General features: G+C 21.8%; 6 protein-coding genes across 6 annotated transcripts; 5 read left to right on the top strand and 1 right to left on the bottom strand. All coding sequences in view use genetic code 6, as the record gives it.

The window, feature by feature from the left end:
- Positions 1-147: 147 nt before the first annotated feature.
- On the top strand, positions 148-2,733 carry TTHERM_00112960 (hypothetical protein; the record flags this gene model as incomplete). The annotated part of the gene is made up of 6 exons (XM_001010691.2): positions 148-296; positions 363-507; positions 567-668; positions 724-1,425; positions 1,499-2,488; positions 2,548-2,733. The coding sequence occupies 6 exons, from the start codon at positions 148-150 to the stop codon at positions 2,731-2,733; spliced, it is 2,274 nt and encodes a 757-aa protein (XP_001010691.2).
- A 731-nt stretch (positions 2,734-3,464) lies between these two features.
- TTHERM_00112950 (DHHC zinc finger protein) lies at positions 3,465-5,649 on the bottom strand (the record flags this gene model as incomplete). Its single annotated transcript, XM_001010690.2, has 8 exons — positions 5,350-5,649; positions 5,185-5,300; positions 5,016-5,129; positions 4,919-4,957; positions 4,578-4,860; positions 4,227-4,524; positions 3,887-4,148; positions 3,465-3,840 (listed from the first exon to the last, which is right to left on the bottom strand). Exons 1-8 carry the CDS (start codon positions 5,608-5,610, stop codon positions 3,465-3,467), a joined length of 1,749 nt encoding a protein of 582 aa, XP_001010690.2. The 5' UTR covers positions 5,611-5,649.
- A 759-nt stretch (positions 5,650-6,408) lies between these two features.
- Positions 6,409-7,904, top strand: TTHERM_00112940 (Ab-hydrolase associated lipase region protein; the record flags this gene model as incomplete). The annotated part of the gene is made up of 2 exons (XM_001010689.2): positions 6,409-7,286; positions 7,574-7,904. The coding sequence occupies 2 exons, from the start codon at positions 6,409-6,411 to the stop codon at positions 7,902-7,904; spliced, it is 1,209 nt and encodes a 402-aa protein (XP_001010689.2).
- A 1,654-nt stretch (positions 7,905-9,558) lies between these two features.
- On the top strand, positions 9,559-11,127 carry TTHERM_00112930 (ab-hydrolase associated lipase region protein; the record flags this gene model as incomplete). The annotated part of the gene is made up of 2 exons (XM_001010688.3): positions 9,559-10,439; positions 10,797-11,127. The coding sequence occupies 2 exons, from the start codon at positions 9,559-9,561 to the stop codon at positions 11,125-11,127; spliced, it is 1,212 nt and encodes a 403-aa protein (XP_001010688.1).
- A 1,384-nt stretch (positions 11,128-12,511) lies between these two features.
- On the top strand, positions 12,512-14,326 carry TTHERM_00112920 (spectrin repeat protein; the record flags this gene model as incomplete). The annotated part of the gene is made up of 1 exon (XM_001010687.2): positions 12,512-14,326. Exon 1 carries the CDS (start codon positions 12,569-12,571, stop codon positions 14,324-14,326), a length of 1,758 nt encoding a protein of 585 aa, XP_001010687.1. The 5' UTR covers positions 12,512-12,568.
- Positions 14,327-14,820: 494 nt separating this feature from the next.
- TTHERM_00112910 (RIO kinase family protein) lies at positions 14,821-16,862 on the top strand (the record flags this gene model as incomplete). The annotated part of the gene is made up of 7 exons (XM_001010686.2): positions 14,821-14,838; positions 14,892-14,963; positions 15,018-15,129; positions 15,241-15,290; positions 15,348-15,599; positions 15,659-15,811; positions 15,873-16,862. 7 exons carry the CDS (start codon positions 14,821-14,823, stop codon positions 16,860-16,862), a joined length of 1,647 nt encoding a protein of 548 aa, XP_001010686.2.
- Between the last annotated feature and the right edge of the window lie 899 nt (positions 16,863-17,761).

Here is a 17,761-nt window from a genome sequence, read left to right as displayed (position 1 = left end):
AAAAATTATTACAAAAGCCATATATAAAGCACCTATATATCGCTGATTAGTATTTAGAATTAGAATTACATACAATAGCACTTATGACATCTCTCCAACTGGAACTAGGCATAATTAATAAGAACAACTAAACATAACAAAAAGACGATGAAATACTTTAAATAGAAAGTATTATTCAGTAATAAATATTGCCATGACTAAAATACAATTTTTAAATTTTATATTAAAAGTACTTTCAATTACTACTTCATTAAAAAAATAAATTTAGAGCAAGCAGAGTTGCAATACAAAAAATGGTAAAAAAAATAATAATTATAAAATAAATGAATATAACATTTGCTGTTTTGTAAAATTTCATTTAGGTTGACATTAAAAGGCATATAAGATGAAAATGATATATTGACTAATACTAAGTACAATAGATTTATATCAAATATGGAATTTTCAGAGATAATTTTTAGTTTTTATGGGCATGGTTAGGATCCTTAGGAAGATATCAAGTATAATGTACCCCTTTTTTTACAAACAATAAAATGTTCATTTAAATAAAATTCTTACTTAAAAAGGTTTTGATGCAATTAGATTTTATTTATACTAATTTAAATAAGTTATTAATTGAAAAAATGAGTGAAAGCAAACTTCTCCTTAAACAAAATCCTCAAACCATTGTAAATAAAATTAAAAAATATCTTATAATAACTTTTTTTAATACAAATTATATAGATTGAACTCCTTGAAAAATTTTATTAGTATTTTGATGAAAAGATTGTAGGATATATCAAAAAAGAAAAATTAATATTCCTTTATTTTTCTTTAGTTGAAGCAAATTTGCTTAAGAAGCCGTTAAATAATAAATAAATTTAAAGCCAATTAATGAATCTGAGTCAAGAATTTTAAGAATATGAAGGAAAAATCTCTATGAGATATTTTAAGCTTTTCTTTTACAACAAGCGACTTATTAGTCAAAATATAGTATTTGAGCTGATTAAGTCTGTTGAAAAGTAGATATTATTTTTTATACCTTTTAAATAAAAGGCAAATTAGATAATAGATAACTTAAATCATTAACAACAATCTAGATCAAATTCATAAATGTAGTTTAGATAAAGCATAAATAAAGGAGACTAAAGTCATTTTATTAGAAATTAAACAGGTTAGAATCACTTTTAGCAAAATGAAGATTAAAAATTTTAAAATATAGCTCAAAACAATATACATTAAAATGCAAATAATCAAAATTAAAATTAAATGGAGTATAATACAGACTTTCTCCAATAATTTCCTAGTATTTTCGATTTAAGTTTTTGTAAAGCTTATTAATTAGTGTAAGAAAGATAAAATATTGAAGACTTATAGAATATACTTAACCAAAGTCCAATAGCAAAGTCTATTTATTATTGTCTAAATGATAACTACTCTGCAATTGTAAATACCTTTTACTATTTATCAATAATAAAATAATTATTTTATTTAATTCATTTTTATTATAATTAAATAGATGTATTGGATTAAAACTAATGATATTTAAGTTACTGATAAGCAATTAAAGTCTTAAATTTATTCTATTTATAAATAAAATTATATGGCAACATTCCTAAACGTTGAAGGCTAGTTCCCAAAGACTTATTAGCAATTCGTTAACTCGATAATTTTTAATTTTATATAATTATATTAGAATTTTGAAAAAGAAATCATTTAATATTATCTAACAGGTGGATTTTTAAATATATAAACACCAACTCATTCTTAAGCAGATTAATATTTACTAGATAATTTGAACAAAAATAATATAAACTAAATGAAATAAAATAAATCTCGTTCTTCTAGTCCTTAAAATTTTAACAAAATTTCTCCACAGAATCGAGGTAGTTAAACTTATTAATAAGAACATTATAAGAGATTTTCATAAAGCGATACTAAAAATAATCAAACAAATATTAACTAATTTAGATATTCAATTAAAAACCATACTCTCAAAAATTTCACTAATCCAACTGAATAAAAAGAATCTATGACATACAGAGAAAGCACCTAATACTCTCCAGTTAGAGACTATATTAATCATAACAGACAAACAACAAAAATTGATCCTAAGCAACTAAATTTAAAGCTAAAGTTGAAATACAAGGAACAGTATATTTATCAAAAGCTGGATAAATCTAAAAGTTCTGAAAAAATAAAGAAAACAAGCTCATCAATAAATATAAATTAAGTCTAGGCATCTCATAGAGTTAATTCAAATAGCCCCAGTAGTAATTTTTAGTACAGCAATAATGGTGTTTCAAATATTAAATCCATCCTTAATTCCCATAGAAGAATTAATCATTTAAGCTCTTATTAGCAAACTCAAACAAATGTATCTCCTTATAGATAGGCTACAAACTTAAAAAATCAATTTGTTTAAGTAGCACCTTTTAATAATTAAAACTAAACTTAATCTTATAACATTTATAATTAAGAAAATAATTTTCCCATATAAAATTATCAAGTAAATTAATTTTTATTACTAAAATTGATTAAAATATTTAATTAAATAACTATTAATAGGATAAAAATTAGAACCAATTTGGAAGTAACTATTATAACTTTTTAGAACAATAAAATAATTAAATAATAAAAGTAGATTCTGATTTACAGTATTCTAATTTTACTAATGAATATTATAACTTCTCCTTCTCTCCTTAAAAAGGATAGTAAGATTAATAAATTTAAACATTTAATAGCTTTTAATGATTAGTAAATGCACAAAAATTATCTTAATTGTAAATATATATATAAATATAAATATAAAATGTATTTAAACTAAATTTAAAACAAAAAATAAAACTAATTAGATTTATAAATAGTATTTGCTTTTCAAAAAATATTAAAAAATAAAATATCATAATTGTTTTTATTTTAAGTATTCAAAGATTTGCAATCCTTAAATTTATTAGGTTTAGATTTATTGAGCAAATTAATGCTCAAAACTATAAAAAATATTTTTCTTCAAATCTTTCATTTTTTCAAACCTTTAATTCCTATTTATTGCTAATCCAGGTATTCAAATTCCACAGAATGGCTGGGTACATAAAGTCAACGAATTTCAATAAATTTTTGTTTTAAAAAAATTTTTAATTTTACAAGATGGGCAAAAGATACAAAAAGTTCTTTTAAATAAAATTTTTAATATGCATAAGATTGTAAGAATTATGCGCACTTTAGTAGAGGAGAATATTTTAATTATGAAAATAAAAGAACTTAATAACTAAATCGTAAATATATATTTAATATCATATTATGCATATAAATAATTAATTCTGATAAATTGTTTGTTAGACAACGTTTTTTTAAGTAAAAAATGGATTTTTTTATTTTTATAATAATAATTATATTTTATTTATTTAAACATTAATAAATATTTGATTGTGTTATGGATTTTTACTATATATTTAGTGTATAAATTAATAATTTAAATATTGAATTCAAAAAAAATTTTATTGCTTAATTACTATAGTCTCATCAGAGTCTTTTTTATTTGATGTAGAATCTATAATTTATAATTCATTATTACATTAACTTTTTTATTATTTTGATTACTACTATTAAGGTTAATGAGGTTTTAAAGGTTAAACTTTGATAGATTTACTTTTAAATTAATCAGAATTATTTTATAAAATTTTATTTTAGCTATTTTTTCTTGAATTTGCAGATTAGATCCTACTTAAATTCTGTTAGCTCTTTTATTATGCAGGATAAAATTTGTTCTTAATTTAGTTTTCTAAATCATTTTTATATTAAGATTCAGAACAAGATTTTCTTAAGGATTTATTATTTGTTTCAGGTTTTTATATAATTTTCCTATTTTTAAATATGTTTTTAAATAGTGAATTTAAAAAATAAATACCTTCCATGGAATATAGCCACTTAATCTATTATTTCTTGATGAGTTTGCTAAGTCTATGCATCCTCATTTTGTCTATCAATTTCATTTTAAGTATCATTTTATATCGATAAATTGTCTTTTTTATCTTTATTCTAAATGCAATTCGGAGTATACTCATTGATTTAAGAATTTTAATTAGATAGTACTTCATCTGGATTAGAGAATTATAAAAAATTAATTTTCATATCTTAGCCTTAGATTCGTTCAACAATAACTGAAATTTCTTAATTATTCATTAGAATATTTTTAATAATTTTATTATTTTTATCTTTATTTTATTATGAATTAAAATATATTTTACCCAAATTGTTATTGCAAAATTGAGATCCAGTTTATAAGTTATTTTACTTTTTATCTAATAAAATATCATTTGTTTGGTTTAATGGATTAGTTCCAAAAATATGTTATAACTATTATTCTTGTTGATCTACTTTTTGTATTTAATTAGTCATTTCTAAATTTTAGCTTAATTTATTTTATTAGCTGTTATTTTATTGATTTTTACTATTAATAACCCCATGAGTTTAATCTAATATAGTTTAATTTCTTACTTGTTCTTTATTACTCTTTTTATAATCAATTTTATGTTTAGCCTTTTCCTAATTTATAATAAATTTAAATGTGAAAAAATTATAATATAATTTGTTCTCACTTATTATTTTTTCCTGTTTTTAACAATATGCTCATAAGTAGTTATTCCTTTAATTTTAAGCCACGCATGATACAAAACTAATTGTAAACAAAATAAAAACGAAACTATATTTATTATAATAACAGCTATTGAGAGCCCTAAAAAAGTCTTGCAAGATAATGAAAACTCACTTCTTTAAACATAACTCTCATAATCATTGCTATAGAGAGCAAGAGAATAGGCTGTATAAGATATGCTTGTCAATAGTTCGCCAATTAAAGAGCAAACAAGTAAAATAAAATATCTATTTTTTAAATAAACTAATTATTTCATATTTATCTCAATAATACAAAAGCAATTACTTATAATTTTTTGAACCTATACAATTATTTAGCCATTCACTATTCATAAAAATAATATTAATATTTTTTTATTTCTTTCTTTTTATTTATTAAATACCAGTGATGATCGAATTCGAAGACGCATTTATTACAGACACCACAATGTTTTGTTTTTTCACTAACAAACAAATTGCAAATCTTACACTAGTGAGTCTTTTTATTTTCATCTATCCTATTTTTAACAAAGAAAATAAAAATATTTAATTAGTGATTTAACTAAAGTCTACTAAATTCCATTCATTTGCTATGTAATCATATCATCTATTGGATTGCAATAACTAGCAATAGTTCCAAAAATGAGTATCAGAATATAAAATGCGCCATTCAGAGTTAGGTAAATAAACTTTTAAAAGATTATTAATATTAGCATCTAAAAAATAACATTTTTTTACATTTAAAGTGCTTTAATCTTTTAAAAATTCTCTAAAGATGTAAAAAACCCATATTGCTTAAGCTGTAAAAATTATCCAAGATGTTATTTGATAAAGAGTAAAAGGAGTTGAACATCCATTTACTTTCACCTTTCTTTTAATAATTTTATACTCTTTAATCTTTTCATCTTCATCACATTCATTCTTAAAAAGCTTATTTTCTTAATTGACTTCTTTATTGTCTTTTTGTAAATTATTTAGATCATTATCTTTTACATTCATGTTTGTTTTAGTAATCTTATTAAAAATAAATGATAATGCTAAATAGTATTTAATTATAATAATTAAATCTTTTAATAATTACTTTACCAATGACCATCAAATATATAAATATTTTTTTCTTTTTATCAAAATCTTATGAGAATCAATAATAGTATAGAAATCTATTAAAGTTTGATAAATAAATTTTCTATATAATTTTATTAATTTTAAACCATTTTTAATTTAATTAAATCCATTTTAAATATTATTCATTCTTAAAAAATTAATAAACATGAATTCAAACTCATTTATTCAATAAATTACTCTAAAAGCCATCTAAATTATAAACTTTTTTTCTTTTGTTTTTAGTAATAAAATAATTATTACTTTAATCAGAAGGAATAAAATACTTAGAAAACAAAAAAATAATAAAATTTCCAATATAATTTAATATGCATTAAGTAATTATAATTAGTTTGAATTAACATGATAAAAAAAGTTGTAATTTTCCTATCTTATGTTTTTGAAAAATTTAAAAATAATAATATAATTAATTTGAATAAATGTAAGAAAGAAATAGAATAAATTATTTAGAAAATTTAAATAACGAATTAAATCTAAAATTATTAAAATACGTCCATTAAATTGTAAGATTTCAGATTAACTTTTAAATAATAAAGAAAAAAAAAATTTATTTTAAACACGCTCAACTTCCCAAAAATTACAAAGCTCCATTTAAATAATAAATTTAAGCAAAAAATCAGATATTTTGAATAATAATTTAAATCAGATTAGAAAAAATCAAAAACATAAAAAAAAATGAATTTGAAAATCCTTATTTTTGCATTAGCAGCAATTTCATTTTGTAGATGCTACTATCCAACAAATGCAAAAATAGACTATACTAAACTTCCTGTACTTACTAACATGACTTTCCCTGAAATGATGAAATATTTAAATTATCCTATGGAAACTCATTACATAACCACTGAAGATGGGTACATTTTAACATTCTTTAGAATCCAAGCTAAAAACTCAACAATTTAGAGTAATTTACCTGCAGTCTACTTTTAGCATGGCCTAGGTGATAGTTCTGATACAATTTGTTTGAACAATGAGGAAATAGCCCCCGGTTTAATGATTGCTAATGCTGGGTATGACCTTTGGCTTGGAAATAGTAGAGGTAACAGATATAGTATGAACCATACTATATATTCTTCAAATGATACATAATTCTGGCAGTTTACCTATTAGCACATAGCTCATTATGACCTTCCAGCTGCTTTTGAGTACATAAAAAAAGTTACTCAATAAAAAATACATTATATTGGACATTCTTAAGGTACTATTGTTATGTTTATGGCTTTGGCCAGAAAAGATTCTAAGGTCATCAATAATCTCAAAAGCTATATTGCCCTTGGAGCAGTTGGTAAATTATGTAACATTAAATCTAAGCTTTTTTCCAATTTGGCAAGTTTACCTGTTATAGATGCTATTATTGCATCTGGAGCTTAATAGTTTTTTCCTTACAAAAATAAGCAGTTTACTTCAATTTTGTGTACTATCTCTCCTTAATTATGTGGATTAACGCTAGAAGCACTAATGGATTTAGATGATTCATATGATAATATAGATAGAATGAACATTTTAGTTGGTCATTGTCCTGCAGGAACTTCAACTCTAAATGCCAGACACTGGTAAATTTATTTACTTTTATTTTGTATGAAAATTATAAAATTAATGGCTAAAAAAGTATTCAGTAAAATTTATCTTAAACAAATGACTTAATTTTTAAAACCTTAATTTGAAAAAATAAGCATCATCAAAAAATACAAAAAAATTAGATAATTATCAAATTTTATAATTTTGATTTTAAATTAGAAAATACAAAGAATAAATGAAATGATCTTTAAAAATTAAAGATTATATCAAATTATCACCATTTAATATCAAAAAATATTTATAGATATTTCATATTTAAAAGGGCTTAAAACTCTCGTGATAAGGAATTCAGGTATTTTGATTATGGAAAGCTTGGAAATCTAAAGAACTATGGATCTGTACTTCCACCTTAAATTTAGCTATAAGACATAGATTTCCCTATTCATATATTTGCTGGTTTAACTGATGAACTTGCCCCATTTGATGATGTTCAAATTCTTAAAAATAGTCTTACTGGATCACCTAATGTTACATTAAACATCTACCCATTTGGTCATGCCTCTTTCTTATTTGCAAAAAATATGTCATATGTGAATGACGTATTTGCTATTTTTAAGCATTATGATTAAAATCAAATTCAATTAGAATACTGATATATATTCAGTTGATATCAATTATGATTAACCTTATATAATTTATATAATATAGTATCTTTATATTAAGTTAAGTTAAAATTTACATTTATCTGATTTTTCTTTTTGGGGAGATATTTTTGAGGCCATTTTTCCCCAGACCCAGCACAAAAAATTAAATTTATGCCCATGGACCTATTATATAATTTTTTATTTTATATTTTTATTCAATTAAATTAAATTACTTTTTGAACTATCAAATTTCTACTTAGCTTATCTAAGCTAAAAAATTAATTATTTAAAAATAAATATAAGGCATTTTGCTATTGTAGTTTGAATAAAACATTTAGAATAAAATAGACTTTTATTTAAATAAATCATTTATAGAATTAATTTTGTAAATTAAAATCCTCAGAAAATATTGTTAAATTAAAAATATTATAATTCAAAAATAAATAAATAAATAAATAAATAAATAAATAAAAAAATGAAAGCATAAACTGATTAGTTTCATAAGTAAAATTCTTATATGTAAATAATTTTCAAATTGGCTTTATAAAATAGTACAGTTGTCATGATTTGTATTAATTTAATTACCACATTTTTGATTTAAGGTATGATTTATTAATTTAAAATTAATTAAACTATTTTGTAAATAAAGATAACATAGGAAATTATGGATGAATAAATTATTGTAAAACCAATTATAATTAAATAAATTATTTAAGAACAAGGTTTAATAGTAATTTAATTCAAAATAAATTATTAATATTTTTTGATATTTTAGATAATTAAAAAACACTAAATCATGAATTCATATTTTTTAAAATAGATATTCATTATATGTTTTTTTTTAGAATTTTATATAGTTTTTAAGAAGTAATAATGACTAATATGTAAAATAATTACTTTCTACTTTCAAATCATTAACTATTTTTTATTTTTAAATATAAGTTTTTATTTTTGCTTTTTTTTAGATATTTATTAGCTTTCAAATAAAAATATTATGTTTTATAATTCTTATTTATTTTTATTTTTAGAAATAGTAAAAGATTTTAATCATATTCTTGGTCTTATATCCTTATTAATCTAACAAATTATTTAAAGATATAAAATTTTAGTATCACAATTGATAACATAAATAAATGAAATCTAGGTCCAAATGATATAATTTAAATCAAAAATTTACATAAAAAATTATAGTTTTAAAATAATAAATTAAATTTACATTACTATTTAATAAACTTAATCCTAAAAAATTACTATTGTTATCAGGAATATATTTAAAAATATAAAAATTATATTTGAATATATATTGACTAGAAATTTGATCACTTCTTTATTTAGAATTTGAGGGGAGATGAGATTTCTTCAATAATTTTATTGATTAAAAACATAAAATTATATTTCATAATGAATAAAAAAGTAAATGGAATTCTTTTATAATCATTTAATTTATAATATCTATTTAATTATTACGTAAGTTCCAACCTTTTTTAAAATTGATGCAAAAAAAAGAAAATTGATTGATGTGTGTTGAAAATAAATGTTATTGTTTTATTATTAAATTTGATATAAAAACAAATACTGTTATTATTAATCAAAACTAATTGATATTTATTTAATAAAATTAAATAGAGTAAAAGTTTAAAAAGAAACATCATTTAAATATATCATGGGCATTAAAGTGATTATTTTAACTGTAGCATTGCTTTCTCTAAGCAATTGCTTCTTCCCTACAAAAACTCCTATAGACTTAAATCATCTTCCTGCTCTCACAAATATGACCTTTCCTGAAGCTATGAATTACTTAAATTACCCTGTAGAAACTCACTATATCACTACTCAAGATGGATATATCCTAACTTTCTTTAGAATTCAAGCCAAGAATACTACTATTAAGAGCGGATTACCTGTTGTTTACTTCTAACATGGACTTGAAGATAGCTCAGATACCATATGCTTAAATGATGAAGAAAATGCTCCAGGTTTATTGATTGCTAATGAAGGTTATGACTTATGGTTGGGTAATAGTAGAGGTAACAGATATAGTTTAAATCATACTAAATACACTACTTCTGATAAATAATTTTGGTAATTCACTTTCTAACACATGGGTGAATATGATGTCCCAGCTGCTTTTGAGTATATTTCAAAGGCTACTAATCAAAAAATTAACTATATTGGACACTCTTAAGGTACTATTCAAATGTTTGTCGCTTTGTCTAGACATGAAAAGAAAGTCTTAAACAATTTAAAGAGTTATATTGCTCTTGGACCTGTAGCTTGGGTTGGTTAAATTAAATCAGTTCTTTTACGTTCTATGGGTGAAAGTAAGCCATTAATTGACGCAATTATTGCTACTGGAATTTAGCAATTCCTCCCTTATAAGTAAGAAGAAGTCTTACCTTTACTTTGCACATATGTTCCTCAATTATGTGGTTTAACTTTAGAAGCCTTAATGGATATGAATGACTCTTATGATAACTTAAAGAGAATGAACATTTTTGTTGGCCATCTTCCAGCAGGCACTTCTACCTTAAATATGAGACATTGGTAAATATTCATTTATTAAATTTTTAATGAATAAGATAAAGTCTTAGTTATTTCGAAAAGTGCAATATAAAGAGATAAAGTTTTGTTTATACAATTAATAAACTGGCAATTAAGAATTCAAATTAGGCTATAAAAAGTGTTCAAAAAAAAATTTTTATTACATCACTTATGTCAGTTTTGATAAATCAAAATTTATGAAATTTTAGAGTAATTTATCTAATAATTAGATTTTAATTCCAAAGAAATTTAGTTACTCACAAATTAAAATTTAATTATTAATTTAAAGACTAATTGAATGATTAATATGAATATCCAAAAAATTTATAATCTAAAATTTATTCTTTTATATATAAATAGGGCATAGAACATCCGTAGTAAGGAATACAGATACTTCGATTATGGAACAGCAGGAAATTATTTACATTATGGATAAGCCAAAGCACCTAAAATTGAAGTTGAAAAAATTAATGTACCTGTCCATTTATTTGTTGGCCAAACTGATGAACTCGCTGATGTTAGTGATGTTGAAATTCTTAGACAAAATCTCATAGGTTCTCCTAATGTAACATACAATTTATATCCTTTCGGACATGCTTCTTTCTTGATTGGCAAAAATGTGACATTCATGAATGATGTATTCGCTGTCCTTAATGACTATAATCAAAAGGAAACCAAAATTTAATTCTGATTACAAAAGTGATGACATATTAAATTTTTTAAGATTTTATAAGTATGATATATATTACTATCTATATTGGTAAATATTAATAAATATATAAATAATTACATCATTAGCTCATTACATCACTAAATTAGTTTATACATAAATAATTTTTTCTTATCAATAAAGCTGCAAAATTAGTCGAATGACTAAACTTTTATTATTTTATAATCTATATTAGATATTGAATTGAACTCTGATAGATAATTTATTTATTAAATAAAAATATGTAAAAATACTTCATCTATTTAAATAATTCATATATATTTAAGAATATAAATATTTAAAATTTTTTAGTTTATACTTATTTAGCTACAATAACTATTTAGGTTGAGAAATAGAATTTAATAAGAACATTTTGAAATAAATTTTTAATTACTATTTTTTATTTTTCATAAAGCAAGTAAATAGTTTGTTTTTTCTTAAATTTTTAATAAAATTAAATTAACATAGAATTTTTAAAAAATAATTATCAAAATTTTAATAAAAAATAAATATTATAAAAATATTAAAAGGATTTAAAGTTTTTAAAAATATTATTTTTTAATTATTTACTTTTATCAAATTATGATGAATTGGAATGTCTAAAAGAAAATTAAAGAAATTTAATTTAAACTCTAAATCAGTTTTATAACAAAATAAATCGATAAATCACCTCGAAAAAAAATATTTCTCATCTATTTTAAAAGTTATTAAAAGGGTTTTTGATAGAATCAACAAAATCGACTGATTATAAATTTTTGGTGAAATTTTTTAGGGATTTTAAGACTTTGATAATAAATAATCTGTAAAAAATTATTTTCTCTATTAATTTATTACTTTTAATAACAGCTATCATTAATATTAAAAATCCAATAATAATCCTTTGTTGAAAATTATTTTGTTCAGTTATTATGGTTTTTTTACCTAAATTATCTTTGTCTAAAGAAAAAAAATAGATGGCTAGCTGCTAAAACAAGGTAAATGATAAAACGATTTAATTGAAAAATAATTTTTTTAAATCATTTGCTTACTTTAATTACAAAAAGTTTGTAAGTTTGTTAGATAAATATTTTTTTCTTGATTTTAATTCAGTATGAAAACATTATTTATTTTGATTTAAGTATATTAATAATTTATTTGAAAAATATTTAATTTTTAAAATCAAATATGCTTTATTTTGTTTTTGAAAAATTTAATGATTAAAATTAATTTAAAAAACAAGTATTAGCGGGATATTTCAAATTTATTTTTTATTTTATAATTAATTTCCATTTAGATCTAAAAAATATGTGGAAATTAATTGTTTATTAGTCTAAATATATTTATCAAACATCAAAATTATAATAAATTAAATTATTAATAATTATAAGCAAAATATAAAAATAGATATTTATTAAATTAAATAAATAGATATAGCAAGCATAAAATGGGAGGAGATAATAGCAAGATTATTGGTCAATAAAGGAAAGAGTTATCAGATGGACTGAGAGTTCTAGAAAATAAAATGAATGATAGATTTAAAACTTTCTCTTCCACACAATAAATTTTAGACCAAATACTTAAATCTTAAAGTGACTTATCTAAATAAATGAAATCAATAGACAGCTAAAATAATGAATTAAAAGTTGAAATCTTAGGTGAGATGTCTAGAATAAGCAATTAATAAGAAAGTCTTAGCAATAGTTGCATAAAAGATCAGTAAATGGAAGTAGAATTTTCTTCTAAATTAGATATCCTAAAGGAATCTATTTCTAGAGAATAAGATAATAAACTAGTTAAGAGTTTTGAAGGTCTTCAGTCGAAGTTGACTTTAGTAGAAAAATAGCTAGACCTTATTAATAATTCATTCAACTAAAAATGCACAAATCTTGAATAATCTTTATTATCTTAAATTAAAGAAAGCTAAGAGTTGTCAAATATCTAAACTACTAAAATGGTTGAGGAGGTTGTTTCTACTCAAATTGAAAAAATTATCATCTCTCACTCTCAAAAAATTTCAAAAGTTGAAGAAGACATGGCTAACTAAAAAACTCGTATCGATAGTCTCGAATCATCTGTAAAAAATATTTAAGAATCTAGTCAATCTACCAATAAGGCAATTATCAAATCTATAACTGATTTAGAATAGAAGTTTTCATAAATATCATAAAAATTGGAAAGCTAAAAAGATAATTTGATTTTAACTACTAAAGATGAGATAAATTAACTTAAAAAAGAAGTTAACGAATATAAAACTTTAATCTTACGTTTAGAGAAGTAGATAGCATCCTAATAATAACAAAATCAAAAACTTATATCTTCTAATACAAGTAAACCTATCTAACAAGATATATCATAAGATATAGAAGAGGAATCACCAGCAAAAAAATTCAAGTAACCCTTATCTAAAGATCCTATTGATGCTCCAACTCCTAAATCCAAGAAAGAAAAAGACTAAATGGATATTTAGTAAGATATAACCACACCTAAATAAAAATAACAAGGCTAATTTAAACAGCAGTTGGCTGAATAATCATCTACACCTAAAGAAAAGAAAGATAAAGTCTAATAGTTCGAAATTTAAGAATTTAGCTAGAAAGCAATCCAAAAGTAAAATGAAAAGGAATAATCTTAAACACTCTAGAAAAGTTAGATCAAACAAGATAAAACTCCTTAAAATAATTCTGAAATAAAAGTAGATTAAACCCCAAAGTAAAGCAATCAATCTAAAACAGAAATAACACCTAAGTCATTTGCATAAGAATCAAAGTAAGCCCTGAAGATAATTAAAAAGGAGTAGCAAATCTAATTAAAAAATGATAATGATGATTATGGATCATCTAGCGAAGATGAAGAATCAAGTGAAAGTGAAAATTTACCAAGTAAGAGTAAAATTATGTCTAAATAAAATCAAAAAAAGAAGGAATAAAAAACTCCTTAAAGTGATAAAGATTTTAATAATTTGAATAAATTGAAAGAGAATACTAAAAATTTCATAAAACAAGAGTAAAATAACAACAATAAAGGAGAAAATACTCCTAATTAAAAGAAAAACTTGATTAATAACTAAAATATCACAAATAACTAATAAAACTAATAATCTAACTTTAATGGTAAAAATAAATAGAATTTAAAAGAATAATAGCAAGAATCAACTCCACAAAGCTAGCAGAAGGGTAAAAAAAACTTCAAAAATTAATATTGATAAATGTATCAGTATGATCTTAAATCTCATTTTAAAATTAGTAGATATACTTAATAAAACTGTAATAAAATTTTTGATATTGAATTAAGTAAAAATAATTAATCTACAAAAGTTAAGAGATTTATGTTTTGTTTTCGTTTATAAATAAAAAATGTTTCTTTCTAATTTATATATTCAGTCATTTTTGTGATAGTTTATACAATTTATTACTTATTTTTAATGCTATTTGATTTTTAATACTATTTCTTTCTAATTTATTAATTTAAAAAAATCAAATTTAATTATGTTTGCTATTTGTTCATGTATTTTACAAAAGGCCTAAATTATTATGATTATTATCAAAATTAGTAATCCCATGCAAATCAAAATTAAATAAAAAGAATTTGTTATTACCTCAAAATATCAAATATCATCAAAAAGTATTGAAAATAATTAAACTATAAATTCACTTCTATTAAATTTAATAAGTAAAAAGCAAGAAAAAAAAAAAAAAAATGAGATTAGACCCTTCAGTAAAGATTTATATTTAATATCAATTTAAGATGTTCAATTCCCATTTTTAAAGTATTTAGAATATATGACAAAGGATGAATTCCGTGTCTTGACAGCAATTGAAATCGGTATGAGAAATCATGAAGTAATTTAATTAATTTGTTATTTCTAAACTGAGTAATAATATTTTTTAATAAAGCTTGTACCTATGCATCTTATAGAAAGAATCTCTCATTTAAAGAGAGTATGTGCTAGTAAAGTAGTAAAGTTACTTCTTAAAAATAAGTTTATTGCACATGAAAATAAAAAATGTAAGTTTTAAAAATATTTTTGCTTGATTAACAAAACTCCTACTTGATTAAATTGAAATTTAAAAACAAATTTATTATAATATGGACACTTATTTTAAAAAATCAAAATAGTCGACGGTTATAAATTAACTTACTTGGGATATGATTATCTTGCTTTACAGGTACCTATTTAGCTAATCATTTTGAAATTTATTTATCAATAAATATTTTAATAACAGGTTTTTATCAGAAGAGGAGCTATTAAGGAAGTATTAGGAAAAGTAGGATGTGGTAAAGAGTCAGATATTTATAAATGTGTAAATGAAAATGGAGATTTTGTTATCTTGAAATTCACTCGTTTGGGCAGAACTTCATTTAGAACAATTAAAAAAAATAGAGATTATATTTAGCATAGAACAAGTTATAGTTGGTTATATTTATCCAGACTTTCTGCTATTAAAGAATACACTTTTATGGATCTTCTACATAAGGTATTTATTTTAATCAATATTTAGTATTTAGTAAGCTAAATTATTAACCATATAAATAGAATAACTTCCCTACACCTATTCCTATTGAGTAAAATAGACATGGTATTGTTATGAGCTTAATTAATGGTGTTCCTATGCAAAACATTTCTGAAATTGACAATCCAAAATATGTTTTTGACTAATGCTTTTATTTGATTAAAAGATTAGCTGAGGTAAAGAAATTATTAATTAATTACGTAAAAAATATTTATATTTATTACTTTAATAAAAAAGAATGGACTTATCCATAGTGATTTTAATGAGTTTAACTTGATGGTAGAAGATAATGGAAAAGTTATTATGATTGATTTTCCTCAGATGGTTAGCACAAAGCATAAAAATGCATAATTTTACTTTGATAGAGATGTTGAATGCATTCACGTTTTCTTTGAAAGAAGATTCAATTACCAGATTACTGATACTCTTGATTTCAACAAAATTGCTAGATTAAATGATCTTGATGTATAAGTAAAAGCTTCTGGATTTATCAAAAAGGAAATAAAGAATATTGATGATTTTGATATTGATTTGAGAGGTAGTGATGATGATGGCGACGATGATAATAGTGATGATGAAAATGAATAGAATGATTTAGATAAAAATATAGAATAAGAAGATAGCGATAATGAAATAGAAGAATCTAATAAGAGAATACAAAATTTAAATATCTTAAATGATGAAGATATTAGCTAAGATGAAAATGAAGAAGAGCAAAAAAATAACAAAAAATAAAAAAAGCATCACCTTAAAAAGCAATCAAAATCAAAATCTAAAAAGTAAAACTAAGAATAAGAAGGAAAAGATGGAGAAGATGATGAAGATAACTAAAAAAATAACTTTTCTCCTGATCTTTCTGAAATATCAATAGAAGATTTGAAAGAACTTTAAAAGGTAAACTAAGATTTATTTTCTGATGATGATAATGAAGATGATCCATTGGCTTTGAATGAGGTTAAAGATATTAATGGAAATATTGTAGTTCCTGAATAAAAAGAGAAGAAAAAACCTAAAAAGAAAATGGTAGATATTGCTAATGAATAAGACCAGGATAACAAACAAGACCTAAAAGAAAAAATATATATTAAAGAATCAGAATTAGCTGAAAAAGCAAAGGCTTATATTTAAAGATAAGTAGAAAAGTAATTTAAGTAAAAATATAAAATTCTTAAGAAAAATACAAAAAGCAGTAACAGTAATAAAGTTTTAGCTTCAGAGTATATGTGATAAAATAATTGTAGTTTTATGCTTTAAAAAAATTATTAAATAAAATGATTTTTTAAGTTTTAATAATATTTTTTCCTTTTTAAAATATCTTTATTTTTTTTAAATAATAAAATAATTAAAATTTTTTTTTGGTATAACCACACTTATAATTAAAATTAATGTTAACACTTCATAAAAAGTTATTCATACAACTTGATAAATTTAATTTGTGTCAATTTTCTGTAATTTCGTATTAAATAGTAAAAAATTGCAATTTTTTACACGCTTGCTTAGGTTAAGATTATAACTATATGTAAGAAAAATTTGAAGTAGCATTTTGAAAGAAAGATAGAAACAAATAAAAAGTATATACTTTTTAATATTTATTTCTAAGTTATAGAAAGTAATTACTAATTTTTCAAATTTAAAGAAAAGCAAATGATAGGTATCTTAAAAGTATTATTCTTTGCATTTAATATGCAAAAAATAATTTCATAATGCTAAAACGCATGCTTAAAATGTGAATAAGTCGGTACGCAAGTGAATTCCATTTGTACGTAGTGTGATTAGGGGTACTTACTAAATTAATCTCAAAACACTTGTGTAAGTTAATAGTGTGGGCAATACTTATACCTTTAAAAAAATTCAAGCTCAGATTAAGGATAGTGTTAAGCTATTTGTGATGATTATTATTCTACTAACCAGCTTTAAAATACTTGCGATATATTGAACTAATGTCCAGAGAATTTTTTTACACTTCCAGATTTTAGTAATAATACTAAAGTATAAAATATCCTTTATTATGATAATAATTCTTTTATTATTTAATACGATAATTTTCTTAATTATATTAACAAAACGAGCGGTGAGTTTATTTTGAGATTTAACTACACGAATAGCATTTTATCACTTTATGTTGT

This window comes from Tetrahymena thermophila, assembly GCF_000189635.1.
Source record: "Tetrahymena thermophila SB210 genomic scaffold scf_8254752, whole genome shotgun sequence".
Lineage (NCBI taxonomy): Eukaryota > Ciliophora > Oligohymenophorea > Hymenostomatida > Tetrahymenidae > Tetrahymena > Tetrahymena thermophila.
The sequence above is the reverse complement of the archived record's forward strand: the minus strand, read 5'-3'. Positions and strand labels throughout refer to the sequence as shown.